This window comes from Trichosurus vulpecula, chromosome 4 (genome assembly GCF_011100635.1).
Source record: "Trichosurus vulpecula isolate mTriVul1 chromosome 4, mTriVul1.pri, whole genome shotgun sequence".
Lineage (NCBI taxonomy): Eukaryota > Metazoa > Chordata > Mammalia > Diprotodontia > Phalangeridae > Trichosurus > Trichosurus vulpecula.
The window spans coordinates 305,741,611-305,758,780 of record NC_050576.1 but is presented as its reverse complement, the minus strand read 5'-3'; the positions used below and the strand labels follow the sequence as shown (position 1 = coordinate 305,758,780).

General features: G+C 39.2%; 1 protein-coding gene across 1 annotated transcript in view; it reads right to left on the bottom strand.

Annotated features, from left to right (window-relative positions):
* Window positions 1-16,006, bottom strand: part of EPSTI1 (epithelial stromal interaction 1) — a 118,756-nt gene extending 102,750 nt beyond the window's left edge. The window contains exon 1 of the mRNA XM_036757063.1: window positions 15,755-16,006. Within this exon, the coding sequence (XP_036612958.1) occupies window positions 15,755-15,933 (179 nt within the window). The 5' untranslated portion in view covers window positions 15,934-16,006. The remainder of the gene's footprint in view (window positions 1-15,754) is intronic.
* Window positions 16,007-17,170: the final 1,164 nt, after the last annotated feature.

The following is a 17,170-nucleotide window of genomic DNA, read 5'->3' as shown; positions in this document are numbered from 1 at the left end:
TTAAGGTTCCTTCCAGCTCTAAATCTTTGGTGCCATGAGAGAGGCAGCATTCTAGCATTCTATCAACATCCTAGGGAAGGGTTTAAGTGGGAGAAAATAGACGCCGACACTTAATATGACGCTTACTGCAGAAGAGATCACAGCAGCATAGATCCAGAAATGGGAGGTACCCCTTGTCCATCTAAGGACACTATTAACCCAAGGTCACACAGAGGGTAAGCATCAATCACAGCTGGGATTTCAACCTAAGTCCTCTGGCTCTCAACCCACATGTTCTACCATACCGAGACATCCCCAACACGAACCAGCCCTCAACATGACTCCTCCCTTGGACTTTTTTAATGAGACAGAATTTTAGAACAGATATCAATTTCATTAAACAGCAATCTTATTTCGCATGTCTTTTTTCCTACTCATTCTCAAAATGCATCTTTGTTTTGATGATGTGGCCAGTTGCACCCCACCCCCACTTAAAAAATTTCACCTCTAAATGCGATTGGACTCTGGTCTCCTTCATTCATTCCAAGTTCTACTTATCTCTGCTACAATGATATGCCCTCTAATTCTGGATTCTGTCTCTTAGTCTCTATGTGATGCCCCTTGAAGGAACTGGGGCTTTACTAATAAAAATTAACAGATTTTCTTCTCTAGAAGCAATAACGCCTTATGGAATCTATCCTTCTTAGATACAGTTAAACGGAACAGTGGATGGATAGAAGGCTGTACCTGGAGTCAGGAAGACTGAGTTCAAAGCCAGTTACACACACACACACTTGCTAGCTCTGTCACCTTGGTTAAGTCACAACTTCTCAGCCTCAGTTTCCTCAATCTGTCAAATGAGGATAATAAGTTACAGGGTGATTGTGAAAATTAAATGATATAACATATGTAAAGTGCTTTGCAAACCTTAAAGCATTATGTAAATGCTAGTTCTTGGTATCCTTCTTTCACATTCTCTTCCAGTTCTTCCTACCCACTCTCCCTCTCTACCAACCCCCCACCCCGAAAAATCAACTTTCTGAAGTCTATTTTGGAGGAACAGTGATCAACCTCTCTCAACGAAGTTATTTTTCACAAATCAAATTTGGTTTATGCAGGAAAGTGTCAACTAACGTTTCTTTATCCTTTTCTCCTCCTTTAAAAATCATAGATTAGAAGGAGAAAGTGACTCATTTCTACAACTAACATTTTATTGGGAGACTCAAGATCATTGCAGTTCTAAAGCTTTCCAATTTATTCTGAAGAGACAGAGTAAGATGTACAAAATAAACTACACATAAAAAAACAAGACTTCTGAATGCAGGCTGCAAAAACATTTCCTTTCCAAATTAGGCAGGCTGGGACTTCAGTTTCCATCTGTAACGTGGTATAGAATAAGTTTGCCCTTGAATTTTTATGATTATAAATTTCTACAGTCATACCACAGGACTTTCTATTAAAGTCTTTTAATCCTCCTCGAATTAAAATTAAAAACAAGAGCCCCAGACTGAACAAAGCATCCACTGGCCGATTCCCAGATACAGCCAGTGCCTTCACTGTCAGCCTGCTCCCTTTGATTTTTTTTTTCCTACTTTAATCTCTTGTTTCAGATTCAAATACATTCTGAATAGATGTAATTAACCTTAACAATGCATATAACCTTACAGTACTCTACAGACTTTGCAGTAAGTAACCTCACTGTGTAATTGAACTAAGTTCCCCCCCCCCTCTCAATTCTGGTAGGCCTCAACTCATTATTATAGGTATTAAGCATTTTCGAGCTTTCATCATCCCGTCAATTTATTGTTTTACTGTTTCAGCTGTCACTGACTTCTCAAAAATAAAATGCCCACTCAATTTTCTTTGATATTGCATTTGAACTGAAATGATTTCTCCTGGAGTCTTGGCGGAGCACAACTGTAAGCCCTACTATGGAAATGAAATGTCGGGAAATGTTGAAATTTCACTCCAGATAGGAAAGAAAGTCTCCTCCTCCCCTATTATGGGGCTTATGTATTTAATAGAATATAATAGAAAGCTGATTGATAATGCTCCCCTCGCAGAATTCTGTTCATTAGTCCCTTTTGCTATTAAGGCTATTCAGAACTAAAGATGATAAAAACGCACCAAGCAGTCCATCCACCCTATTTCTAAATGGATTCTCAACAATAGAACCTTCTAGAAAAATAGTTTGAGTAATAACTCCCCAGGATATTTTTTAATTAAGCCACATAAATACATCATACATACAATGTGAATAGGTGTTCTGAGACGTGTCAATACCAGTAATATTTTCTTCAGTATCACTTATCTCATAATACTGTAGGATTTCTACTTTTTCAAATGATACAAAAAGCCCCCCTTGTCTAGTTTTAGCCTCTGCAGGATTATGGTTTAGGATCGCAGATTTAAACTAGAAATAAACTTAAAGGTCACTCAGTCCAGTCCCATCATTTTTCAGATAAGGAAACTGAGCCCCAGAAAAGTTAAGTGGCTTGCACAAGGTAGACCTAAGATTTGGTAGTGGTTCCCTCTGATTCCAGACCCAGTCCTCTTTCCGGATTACCTGTGGCCCCCTAAGAAACACAATGTTAACTAATCTATTTCACCAACTATAGTCCTACTCATTCCCTCTCATCTCATTAGCTAGCTTTATTAATGTTCCCATGTGAAGTCTTGCTTCATTCATACGGTTATAACAACAGCAACGATAAATAATAATAATAAATAATAGCTCCTAGCATTTAAATGGCATTTCAAGATTTGCAAAATGTTTGCTGTGTCATCTTATTTGATCCTCACCCTAACCCTGGGAGGTAGATGCTATTATCATCCCCATTTACAGATGATAAAACTGAGGACAAAAAAAGGGGGGTTCAAGTGACTTGCTTAGGGTCACCCAGCTAATAAGTGTTCAAGGTAGGATTCAGGTCCTTCCCAATTCCAAATCCAGAACTCTAGGAACTGTGCCACCTAGCCGATTTCAGAGTAATATCAGTATATTGAGCCCTTTTAACTCACTGAATCACAGAACTTATTTGTTACACATAAAGAACCTTTTTACTGATCCTTCAGAAAGGTGGTCTGAGGAAGGTGTTTTATTTTTTCCCATCATCAGCTAAAGGATTAGGGTTCCCCCAGTCACTCGTGCACTCTAGCAATACCTCCTCCCCCACACAAAAAGAAAAAACCATTCTCTATTCTTTCAGGACATTGAGGTACTATTTCAGAGCTGGCAAGGACCTCAGAATGATCTGATTTCCCCCATCGACCAGTAGACATGAAACTATGCTCACACCATTCAGTACCTGTAAACGGGGTAAGTCTGGAATAATTTTTTTTAATTTTTTTTCCTATTCTTCCTATCTATTAGAAGACAACTCTCGACTCCTCGATTGCATTTAAGAGGTTCAAAGATTTAAAACCAAGAATCAATAATAAAACTTAATAACCAGACTATCAGTTGGGGCACATTCTACCCCCCCCCCAGAACATAGACAATGTTTTCCCAGTATTAATTTTTCTTGAAGTACCTTTGTCACGTATTAGGGACTGGTAATCTTTTGTAAATGCTGAACCACGTCTTCATTTACTCACTTCTGTGAGGGCACAGGACAAGAGGTGGGGCAGCAAAGAAGTTGCCATAGTCACCTTCCCCCTACCCAACAGATGTTGCCATGGGATGCCAGGATCTTTTAAGTCAAGAGGAAAAATACTCCAGTGTCCAAGCTATGACTGGGAATACCCTAGAGCAGTCTTTCTATAAAAACTTAGCACACTCTAGGATATGAAGAGAAGTTTTGTGAGAAAATGCTAATGCTTATATTTTCTCATCTGAGTATATAATGTGAAACTATTGGTTTAAAATTTATAAATATGTGTATCTAAAATGATGGTGAATTTTCAGTTTCAAAAATAGGCTTAATTTCCCTTATGTTACCACAAGATTTCCCATACTCAGTAATGCCTCTCACAAAACTAGCGTTTAGGGGTTCTACAAATATATTTCAAGGCCAAAATTCTTAAATTAGACTGTGGTTAAATTAGATTGGATAATATTCGCCTATGGGTAGGTATTCCCCTCCAATTTTAGGTCTTTGGGTACTCCTAGGGTGGAAATAAATAGCTAAAAGGGAAAGTGATAGGTTGGATTTTGTCCTTCAGTTACAGGCACATGTGCTTCTCTAGAAACCCAGGGTGATTTCAAATCATATTAACTATTATCTTTGTCAGTACTGTTACCTTTCAACCCTGATCATAATGTCTATTAAAATGTCTATTAACAAGACTAAGTTAAGAAGGAGGAAATGAGTTATTTTTCATGAGGTTTAAATTCTCTTTAAATTCAACATGGTAAGTACAGGTTAGTACATGAGTGATTCAGGGAACCCTAATCCTTTAGCTGACTCTTCTTCCATCTCAAGGGGGAAAATACCCAGACAAAAAACACTACTATGGTAAGAACAGCTAGGTGGTGCCACAGTGCACAGAGCGCTGGGCCTGGAGTCAGGAAGACTCATCTTCCTGAGTTCAAATACAGCCTCAGACACTTACTAGCTGTATGACCCTGGCCAAGTCACTTCATCCTCTCTGCCTCAGTTCCTCATCTGTAAAATGAGCTCAGGGCCACGTCCAGTCATCCTGATCTATATCTTCCCACTGTACCCAGATGGTACTGGAGGAGAAAGTGAAGTTGATGACTTTGCAAAGCCCTCCCTCACTTAAATCCAATTCACTTTCAAGTCACAGCATCATCTTCCTGATGTCATGGTCCTCTTCCAGAACAAAGGGACAAACAACCACAAAATAAGCTGGAAAAGGAAATGACAAACCACTCTTTGCCATATCTTTGTCAAAAAGTCATGAAACGACTAATACGACTCAACAACAAAAAGTACAAGCAGCAGGAGGCAAAAATACACAAATCATCAGCATTTCTAGATAGAAATAGCAAAAATCAAAAAGAAATCATACAAAAAGATATCGCATTCAAGATAATCACAAAATGCTCCAAGTATTTTGAAATCATTCTACTAAGACAAGCTTATAACTTACAGGAATGCAATTACAAAACAATCTTTAAATAAATAAAGGAAGATAAATAATTAAAGGAACATTATTGTTCATGATGTTTCTAGCTGGTTCCCACAGTATAATACGTAGCTAAATTATTTTATGGATTTAATGCCAGGCAAAATTACCAAGGGAAGGATATATAAGTCAGGATGATGACTGAACTTGCGATTTCATTGGTACAGAGAACTCCCAGATGAGAAAATTCTCTTATTCAAGTCACTTTCCCTGCACCTTCTAGTCTCAAAGGCATGTCTGATACACTCAAAGGTTATGTGATTTGCTGAGAGTCATATGGCCAATTTATGTCAAGGGCAGGATTTGAACACAGATCGTCCTGGCCCTGAGGCCAGCTTTATAGAGCTAGCCAAAATAATAACTTAATTTGTTTGGAAGAACAAAAGGTCTAGAATTTCAAAGGAAATCATGGGAAAAGTAGGAATAAAATAAAGTAGAATTGCTAGATCTCAAATTATGAATCTGTAATCACCAAAATTTTGTGGTACTCATTAAAAAATAGAAAAGACAAGGAATCAATTAGATAAATAAGAATCAGAAACAACTCAACAGCTTTAGTGTTCGATAAACCCCCAAACTTACTACTCGGAGAAGAAATATTTGACAAAGGCAGATGAGAAACTTGGAAGGCAGCAAATGTATTTAGACCCATCGATTACGCTATACTACAACGAGTTCCAATGGACACCTTGACTTAAATATAGAAGCCATGTCATATTAAAAATTGGAGGATGTTAAAAAATGTCCTGTTTAAAAAAAATGAAGCTGTCTCTCACAATTATGACTAGTTAAAAAATAGAGAACCACACACAAAAAAAGCGAAAATTAGACTGGAGAAGGGAAGATTAACTGAGACCTTTCTAGAAGATGGTAGAGTGAAAATGAATGATCAAAGCTCTACTATATCCCTTCAAAAATTGCAGCAAATGTGCCAAAAATAAAAGGACCAAGAACAAAAACATACTCACAAGGAAAATATGCAGAAAAAAGACAGAATTCATCGAAAAAAAGCCTAAAATACAACCACAATAAATATATACAGCAATAAAAATTATAGTACAGACACAAAAGAGGGAAGGGAAGTTTCAAAAGCAAAACTGGACCAAAAGACTTGCTGGCAAGGCGTTCAATACGATCAACAAGAGAAATTAAGAACCAATATCTATTAAATTATAACTTTGGATATTAATGGTTGAGTTTGCCTACAAATAAAAAGGTTACAAAATGTATAGTGATAAGACCCAATAATATTTTGCTTAAAGAAAATACAGCTAAGAAAGGACGATATTTATAGGGCTAAAATGAGAAGTTAGGAGAAAAAGTAAGCTTTACTTGACTCCAGAAAATTAGGAGGTAGAATCATGATTCTAGATAATGTTAATGTCAAAATAGACTTTGACTAAACCATTAAGAGAGATAATTCAAGTAAACAATAAGCATTTATTAAGTACCTACTATATACTAGACCCTCTTTTAGTTTGCTGGAAGGACAAAAATGGAAGTTGCTACTCCAATATTCTATTGAGGAGAAAAAACACCTACCTAGGAAATTAAATGCAAAATCTGAACAATATTTTTTTGAGGAGAGATCAGTAAATCAAAAGAGGCTTTCTATAGGAGATGGAACTTGATTTGAGCTTTTGAAAAAGTTAGGGGGACAGCTAGGTAGCAAAGTGGATAAAGCACCGGCCCTGGAGACAGGAGGAGCTGAGGGGCAAGTCTGGCCTCAGACGCTTGTGACTGTGGGCAAATCACTTAATCCATTTGCCTACCAAGAAAAAGGTAATCAAGAAAGTTAGGAATTCTACGAGGTAGAAATGAAGAGAGAAGGTAGGAGGTACAGCTTGAAGAAAGGCACACAAAATGGAAATGGAGGGTCCTATAGCAAATAGGCTAGCCTGTCTGGAATTTAGAAAGCAATAAACCTGGAAAGGTAACTTGGAGACAGAACAGGGACGTGATTTTTAAGTGCAAAGAAATTTCAAGGGGAAACCCCTTGGGTTTCTTGAACAAACAAGCAGCATAGCAGTAACTGTGTTTTCACGGTATTATTTTGACAACTTTGGGGAGGACAGATTGGTGTCTGGGAGAATGATTAGTAGGCTTTTGTAGTAGTCAAGGGAAGAGGTGACAAACATCTGAACTAGGGTGGTAGCTATATGAAAAGAAGAGTGTTGATGCAGAACACTGTACAGAAGGAGACATTCCTTCAGCTGCCAGATTTTGTCGTAAGAGTGAGATGCTGAGGATGACATCAAGACTGAACCTGGATAACTGGAAGGATAGTGGTGCTCTATTCCACAGAAACAGGGAAGTTAGAATAAGGGGAAGTTTCGGGAGGGGAAAATAATAATGAGTTCAGTTTAGGATCTGCCAAGTTTGAGATGCCTAAGGGACATCTTGCCGGAGATATTCGCTGCACAGTCAAAGCAGGCCTAGAGTTCAGGATTATAGGAAAAAAAATAAAGGAACATGTAAACTTTTAAAAAAAATAAAGCTTGCACTCTACAAAATTTTCTGAGACAAGTATAGTTCTGATCGGCAACCAAGGAAGGAAAAAGCAAGATTGCTGGCTGAGGCTCAGAAGATCTAGGTTTGCATCTTGGCCTACCTGTTTATATCTGTTAAGTGACCTTAAATTAGTCATTTAGATTCTCTAGACTTGAGATTCCTCATCTATGAAATGAGGGAGTCAGACTAGACTTCTGAGGTTCCTTCCAGGTCTATAGGCCAATAATGATTACTCATGTTAATAATATACTGGCAAATAAAACACAGCAATAGATTGAAAAGTTACAAGGGGGAAACTAGGAATGCAAGAGTATTTGTTCAGTATCAGGAGAAGAGCGACAATTTTAAAATTGACATTAACTATAAAAGCAGAAGTCACATGTTCATATAAACATGCAAAAAATGGATGATTTTTAAAAATAGTAATTTGTCTTATTAAAAAGCAAAGAATGGGAAGTAGTCTTCCTTAACACAATAAAAATAATTTACTCAAAGGCAAGAACCAGCATTACAAATGATGGAAAAACTGAGACCCTTCCTGCTTTGAACAGTTTTAGCAAAACATGGATAAATGTAGATTTCTAGAATGTAAAAGGAACTGACACAAATTCATCAGAGCCATTTTACAACTGATAAATGGCTAAAGGAGCACGATTAGAACTGCAGCTTTGCCCTGGTCACATTTTCCCCTACATCTGTATACTTTCTACATGGGCATGTGATGTAAATCTTTTCATATAGGCAGTAAATAGATAGGGCAGAGGAGGGAGTGCTGGAGGGAGTCAGGAAGATCGACAGTTGAGTCCACTATCAGACACTTGTTTCATAACCCTGGGCAAATCACAATCTCTATCTGCCTCAGTTTCACCTCCCAAGGTTGCCGGCAAATCTTAAAGCACACTTCAAATGCTAGCTATCATTATTATTTTATTCACTCATATCCTTGGTCATATACGTTTCCCCGTGTACGTGCCTTCTAAGCATGTTTCCTGATTACATGTGTTCTCTGCAGATGTACCCTTTCTCGATGGTGATATGTTAACCTGTTAGGAAACATGTCGTGTGTGTGTGTGTGTGTGTGTGTGTGTGTGTGTGTGTGAAGTCTTTTGTCACTTTATTTGCTATTGTGTTTGTGTAAATTAATTGCTCATCTGGATGACAGGTAAAGGTAAACACCAGGGGGCGGAGTGGGTGTTAACTCAAAGTGTCTTGAATTTGGGATATCTTTTGGGGGGGGGGGCCACCAGCTGCAGCAAGCAAAGAAAATACTTCCCAAATTAATTCTGGGTTTGATTATACAGCTCAAAAGTCAATGGCATGTTCCATGGAACTAGAAAAATAAAATTCATACAAAATAACAAAAGGTCAAGAATATCATGGGAAATTGAGAAAAAGATGGAAAGGGAAACATTGCATAGTAGTCTAGAATTTGCTAAACCTAGAATTATAAAACACTCATTCCAAAATAACTGTTGTACAGGCTAGATAACACCCTGACAAAATAATGGAAACAAATCAAAATAAGTTTCAAATGGATCAAAGATCTAGATATATTAATATGCACATACAACATAATGAATAATTTATTATTATCTTGTACAATGGTGAAGAGAGGATAAATTTCCTCCAAATCATAGTTTTAAGAATTTATCTTTTGACCAGAGGAAATTTTAGGAGACAAAAATAGCACAACAAAAAACAATGCATCCAGAATGAGGAAAGAAATTTGAAAAGTGGATTCTATTTGTCAAATAAAAGTCTGACATCTAAAGAACATAAGGAACTGACACAAATATCAGAAAAAGAGCAACTGCCTATTAGATAATTGGTTAAAGGATCTGTGTATTAATTATTATTATTTAATTATTGATGAAATAGGCAATTCTCGAAAGGTGGAAAACCAGCATATGAAAAAAATCTAACAATCAGAGAAATAGATCTTAAAAGCAATTGAGATTCCACTTGACCCAAATCCAACTGACAAAGATGATTTTAATAAATAAGCATTTATTAAGCACTGTGTGCCGAGTGTTGGGGATCCAGAGACAAATGAAAAGTCTCTGCCCTCAAGGAGCTTATATTCTATTGGAGAGGACATATAATACACATTTGTTGTTGTTGGGTCCTTTCTTCAGTCTTTGTGATGCCATTTGAGGTTTTCTTGGCAAAAATACTGGAGTGGTTTGCCATTTCCTTCTCCAGCTCACTTTACAAATGAGGAAACTGAGGCAAACAGGGTTAAGTGACTTGCACAAGGTCACCACACAGTTAATAAGTGTCTGAAGCAAGATTTGAACTCAGGAAGATAAGTCTTCCAATGTACCACCTAGTAGCTGGATCACATATATTCTTTTTTTTATTATGTTTATCAAAATTTTAATGACACAAAGTTCACAGGAATAGCTTACATGTTTAATTACAGAACTGAGTTTCAAAAGAGAACCACTAGTCAACTGGAATTGCTCTTCCTATCCTAAAATATAATTCTGACCGTAGTGTTCCCCTCTTCAACAAACTCTAATAGTTCCCCAAAATCTCCAAAATCAAATACAAAAATCCTCTTTTTGATTTCATAACTTGGCCCTGTTCTGCCTTTCCAATTTTTTTAATATTTATTTTTATTTTTAGTTTACAACAGATGGTTCTACATAATTTTGAGTTCCAGATTTTTTCCCCTCCCTCCCCCCTCCCTCCCCAAGACGGCATGGAATCTCATAACTACCACGAATGACTTCACATTGAATTAATTTATACGCTAGTCAAGTTGCGGAGAAGAATTATGACCAATGGAATGAATAACGAGAAAGAAGAAACAGAATCAAAAAAAAAAAAAAAGAACAACCCAAAAACAAAAACAAAAGAGAAGAGAAAAAGGTGAGCATGAAGTGTGCCTCAATCTGCATTCAAACTTCATAGTTCTTTCTCTGGATGTAGATAGCATTCTCCATCGTGAGTCCTTTGGAGTTGTGCCTGCACCTTGTGTTGCTGAGAAGAGCAAAGTCTGTCAGGGTTTGTCCTCATGGAATCCATATATCTGTGGTTGTGTACAGTGTTCTCCTGGCTCTGCTCTGCTCACTCAGCATTATGTCGTGTAGGTTTTTCCAGGTTGTTATGAAGTCCGTATCATCCCCATTTCTTACGGCACAATAGTATTCCATTACCTTCAGGGACTATGTGAACATAACTATGAAACACTTTTCATGCAAATAAAGTCAGATCTGAGTAAATGGAAAAATATCAGTTGCTCATGGTTAGGCTGAGCTAATATAATAAAAATGTCAATTTTACCTAAATTAATCTAGCTGTTCAGTGCCATACCAATCGAACTACCAAAAAATTATTCTACTGAGCTGGACAAAATTATAACAAAATTCATCTGGAAAAACAAGAGGTCTAGAATATCTAGGGTATTAATGAAAAGAAATGCTAGAGAAGGTGGCCTAGCCATACCAGATATTAAACTATACTACAGAGCAGCAGTCATCAAAACTACCTGGTACTGGCTAAGAAACAGAGGTATGGATCAGTGGAATAGGATAGGAATAAAAAGATGGAGAAGTCAACTATAACAATCTACTCTTTGATAAACCCAAAGAGGCCAGCTTCTGGGCTAATAATTCGCTATTTCACAAAAACTGTTGGGAAAATTGAAAAATGGTAGGACAGAAACTGGGCAAAGACCAATATCTTACACCATATACCAAAATAAAGTCAAAATGGGTTCATGATTTAGGAGTAAAGGCTGATACTATAAGTAATTTGGGAGAGCAAGGAATAGTTCACTTATCAGATTTATGGAAAAGAACAGAATTCATGACCCAACAAGAGATAGCATTACAAAATGCAAAATGGATAATTTTGATTATGTTAAATTGAAATGTTTTTGTACAAAAAAAGCCAATGCAACAAAAATTAGGAGGGAAGCAGAAAATTGGGAGAAAATCTTTACAACTAGTATCTCTGATAAAGGCCTCATTTCTAAAATATACAGGGAGCTGAGCCAAATATATAGGAATACAAGTCATTCCCCAATTGAGAAATGGTCAAAGGATATGAACAGGCAGTTTTCAGAGGAAGAAATTAAAGCTATCTATAGGCATATGAAAAAATGCTCTAAATCACTACTGATTAGAGAAATGCAAATCAAAACAACTCTTAGATACCACATCTCTCCTGTCAGATTGGCTAAAATAACAAAACAGGAAAATGATAAATGCTGGAAAGGATGTGGGAAAATTGGAACATTGTTACATTGCTGGTGGAGTTGTGAGCTGATCCAGCCATTTTGTAGAGCAATTTGGAACTATGCCCAAAGGGCTATAAAAATGTTCATACCCTTTGTTCTAGGGTTGTATCCCAAAGAAATCACACAAGTGGGAAAAGGACCCATATATACAAGGATATTTAAAGCGGCTCTTTTTGTGGTAGCCAAGAATTGTAAATCAAAGGGATGCCCATCAATTGGGGAATGGCTGAACAAGCTGTGGTATATGATGGATCACATATATTCTATGAAAGAGAACGGCATCCCTTGCTTGTTTGGTATGAGTCTGTCAGAGACAAATTGATTAAGTTCTTTAAAAAAGTTTATCCAAGCTGATAGCAAACAGAAATCAGATATATTATACCGATTAGAACATAATAGACAATATACAAGGTCAATGAGTTTTTCCACAGAGAAGAAAATGTCTCAGCTCTGTCAGAAGAGTGAAAGTCCCCAATCTCACCCAAGGGGTAATTTCCTGAAGTCTCTAGTGTGGTAAACTGAGAATAAATCCATGAAGGAGGGGCTGGTTTCTTGACATGTCAACCTCTTCCCAGAGTGAGTCAATCACACACACTCACTCTTTCTTTCTTTCTCTCTCTCTCTCTCTCTCTCTCCCTCCCTCCAGGGAACCTATATAGTGTCCTTACTTGAAGCTGAAAGCTAGAAGCTTTGACTAAATTCTGTGGATGGGAGTGCAGGAAAAAGAACCAAAGGACAGTTTCCTCTACTAACCAAAAAAGCTGTCAGAACTTACATTTTTATAGTAACCACAAACAAAAGGCCAAATTCCACAGAATAGTAAAGTATAAAGTGCAATTCTAGGGCTTCATTGGTAAAGCATGGTCAGGCTCTTCTCTGCAGGACCTTCAGATGGGAACAAACCACCACCTACCTCTTCTCTAGGTGTCCCAAGTGAACAATGAAGCTAGTGCCACAACCCATCAGGCTTGACAGATTCATAGCAGCACAATAGAGCATCATTGACCTTGAACCTTCTAATCAGCCAGTCTCACTCTGTACTTTCTAATGGAAGTCAGAATGCATGACCTAGGGTTGATACAACACATATCTTTGAGTACTTGAAGATCAAGACCAGAAGAGGGAATGGAGTTGAAAGGGTGGCATGTCCACGAACCCAGGCTGTTTGGGGTTGATGGGCCCTGGAGTATTTATCGGAGCAGTATAATTTACATCCTGGGTAAATGGCATCAATCCTCCCCTCCCACTCGTTTGAAGTAGGCTTTAAATGGCAATAGTATGCTCTGTACTGCTCTCCTTGCTTTCTGAAAGGTGGCTGTAATTAAAGACCCTTACATATAGCTTCGTTTTCACTTTCTCCTCCCATCAGAAACTTTTAAACACTTGAAAGCTGAAGACAGGTTGCTAAGAAACACACACGGCCTGGTGGCCAGTAAACAGTCCTTTTGATTCCATCCAGTGCTTTTTAAAGGAATTCACGCATACCTGAACTTTGAAAATTATCCAGTTTAGGATTCCCTTTGAAGGGTGATCTGGGTAATTTCAAATAGGGATTTCAACATTTCTCTTGTCCTCAGGATAATAGAAGTCATGCAACAGTAAGACCTCATTAATTTTCAGTAACGCACAAATCAAGAATCCTCAGCACTTACTCCTAACAGGTCACAGGCCTATGGCTGAATATTCATTTTTATATATATACATATATATATGTATGTATGTATATATGCATATTACATGTAATTTTTCTTCTAAAAAAAGCTCTTAGCCTTTCATTCAAGAACACCTAATAAACATTAGCAGTTGAATCTACCCGGGTTTCTACTTTTGATTAAATTGCACATCACCTCGCTCAAAAGAGCTGATTTATCCCCTAGGGGAAATAGAGATGGGACTGTGATTTCAGTGGCACTTGTACCCATACCAGTAAACACCTTCTCTGCACTTTATAGTGCGAGAGAACTGCTTAAAGCATAGGAAGTTAAGTGACTCCCCCAAGGTCACATAGCCAATTTGTGTCCTGAAGGACTTGAAAGCATCTTCTGGCCTCCAGGGCTAGCTCTCTATCCACCACTCCACACTGCTGCCTCTAATACAAGGACAGAAAAGTCAAGATGGGGCAAAACAGAATCTGAGATTTTAAAATAATTGTCCAGTCTTCTCTATCCTCTATACCACACTATTTTATTGCTAAGAAATAAACTAGTTATGAAACCTCTCCTTGAACACCTCTAAGTTCAGAAAACCCAAAAACTCATTCTAATTGTTGGCAGATCCTTCTTTCTATTCAGATAAAGACTGATTGATTCCCAGTCATTTCCATGGATTGGTCTTGGTTTTGCCAAGCAAAAGAAGGTATACTCTTCCATACCTTTAAGTATTTGAAAACCCATTACTTAGAAGTTTAGCTGGGTTGTTGTCGGGTTTGTCCTGGAGAGTCATCAGGATAACTGGAGATGACCCAGGATGCAGTGGGGGACCCTGCCCTTTTAGGTTAAGGCCTTTTCATGTACTCAGAGTGAGGTGTCATGCCCATTCAGTGAATAGGCCTTCCAGTCATCCTGATGAATATCTGGTCACTGGATCCAGATGGCTCTGGAGGAGAAAGTGAGGCTGGTGACCTTGCACAGCCCTCCCTCACTCAAATCAAAGTCAACTACAAGTCATGTCACCATTTCCCTGATGCCATGGTCCTCTCTTCAGAAACCAACAAACACAACCTGTGAGTAGACAGAGCTGCCTGAAAGGGGACCCAGCTAGTCAGGTAACTCAGCTCATCCTCTCCCTCTCCTCCTCTCCAAAGGAAAGCAGATTTTGATGGCCAGAAGCTGCCCACTTAACTTGGGGTTTACTGGCTAGACATCTCTCCCTCTCTCTCTCTCTTTTCTTTTCTTTCTCTTCCTTTCTTTCACAAAACCTTAAACTAGTTCACTCTGAAGCTTAGATTGGATCACAATAGGTCCCTGCCTAAGCTCCACTTAATGGCTGTATTTTGGGCCCTCCTGCCTTAGAGTGAAAGTCAATGGTAACTGTTTCTCTTTGAAGAAGCAACCCTGAGGGTCTTCTTCTCCCAGCTTGATTTGTTTTTTCTAATTAAAGGGGCGAATCTTTGACTTAAAGAGGTCTATTCACTGAATGGGTGTTACCTCACTCTAAGTGAGAATATGAAAACCTGGGTTGTAAGAGATTTCTGGAGCAAGGCTTCATTCAATTCAATCAAGTACTTAACTTGCTAGGCAGAACAACTCAGAATCTATTCCCAGAAAAATAAACACTAAGGAGAGATAAGGGAAGGAGCTACAAGAAATTTGAGGGGTCACTTTCACCGGATTTTGTGGTTTTAGACCCTCCTATGCTATTTCTTCTCTTCCTAACCCCCACCCTTCAATTTGTCCGGGGGTGGGGGGGTCAAACCCATAACGTGCCTACTATGTACAAAGTACTTAGAGATGTTGCTTTAAAAAAAAAAAAGCCTCATTCTATTTAGCCCCGCAGCTTAGGTTTCGGTTTGGGCACATAGCCTCTATTTACACAGATAATCCTTTATACAGTTGCCTACCTACACCCCTCGTCTTTCGCTGGTGGCTGGCTGTTCACCTGAGGTCAAGTTCGGTGCCTTTTTAAAGAACTGAGTTAAGGAGAAGAGATGCTTCCTCAATTGGAAAGGGGAGGGAGAGGTGTAAAGAGTGTTCTATGAAATTTTATGATCCAGCAGGCCTTTATAGCACGAGCTGTCTGGGATCTCGGGGGCCATCTGGTCCAAAGCCCTCATTTACAAAGGGGAAACTGAGGGCCAATGAGCTTAAGTGACTTGCAATGAGTTTTAAAAAGATTAGACTTCTCAGACGTGGACAACCACCTCTGAGGGTAAAACCTAATCAGAGAGAGGGTGCCGCCTCCGGCACATGCGGCTCACTTAAGACTTACTGCTCTTGCGTCCGGTGTCCAGGTCTGGAGCTCTCCAGGGAATGGTCTTCATGGGAAGCCCCAGGACCCAGCCTCGGTCTTTGGGGCAAGCCCAGCTCCGGCCGCCTCCCAGCTGAATCCCAAGCAGCGGGAGAGGAGAGAGAAGGCTGCGATAAAGAAACCCTGGTTCGGCTGGACATGGTCAGTGGGTCTCCGTGGAGGGCAGGGGCGCAACGCTCCCGCCCGCAGCAGATGCAGCCGTCGGGGAACTGGGCTCCGAGGCAGCTGGCCGCTGGCTCTCGAGGGGCTCCTGGTCTCGAGCGAGAAACGAAAGCGACCGGGAAAAACCCGCTCTTAAGTTTCTATTTCTCCAGCGCCTGCCCACACCCCAAAGGCTTATTCAGCCCTCCTGATTTCCTTCCTCACTCCTTACCGCTGCCCCCAGCCCCCGGACTCTGTACCCTCACCAGGCAACAGCTTCGTCCGGCCCTCTCATTCCAGGTGGCAACCCACGGGAGCTTCTGTGGAGAGGTGCCTGTGGCAACAAGCTAACTAACCTCAAACAAGAGCCATTCCACCTGCCTTGAGGAGCCTGAGACTCTCGAGGCTATCTCTAAAAAGAGCCTCACCACGGAGATCAATTCTCAAAGGGTCATTGCTATTGTCAAAACCATTCACCTGTAGAGTTAAAAATCCACATTGGCTGACAGCCTCACTCCCGCCTCCCCACGGTGTACCCCACCGTGGTCATTAATGGGGTGGGGGCGCGAGAAAGGGAAAAGAGAGAGGGTTCGTTAGTTAGTAGTTAGTTACATGGCCCAGCCCTAATTTTAGAAGTTCAGGCTACCTGGAATCATACTGAACCATAGCACACAGAAAAGTTAACCTTTAAGACAAAGGATTCTAGACCCGAAATTGCTATCGTTTAAATTGCTTATCTTTTATCCCTTGCTTTTTTTTAAAGTGCCTGTTTACTTCATGGAGCTCCCTTTTAGGACAAAAGCAGAAACACATGTACATACATACATACATACGTACATATATATATATGGAGACAGAGCTGGCAAAGAAATCGTCTCAAAGTGATTGGGAATGCCGCCCCGATTCATTTTCAAGGACTCCCAATCTTTAAAGTTTTCTTTGCTTTCTGATTTCACTTTGGAGCTTTCATTCTGTATAGAGCTCTATACTTGAAGTCAGGAAACCAAGAGTCTTATTTGTCTCAGAACGAAAAGCACTTAACCTCATCAGCCTCAGTTCCTCAACTCAAAAGTGGGAATAATAATTGCGCCCTGGTCCCTTGGTTGTGGTGAAGACAAAGTAAGATAATGTATGTAAAGCACTTTGCAGATTTTAAAGTGCTATATAAATGTTAGCTTATTATTATGTGCTAATAACCTTGTACTAGCTAATCTTCATTTTTCTAGGATTCAGCAG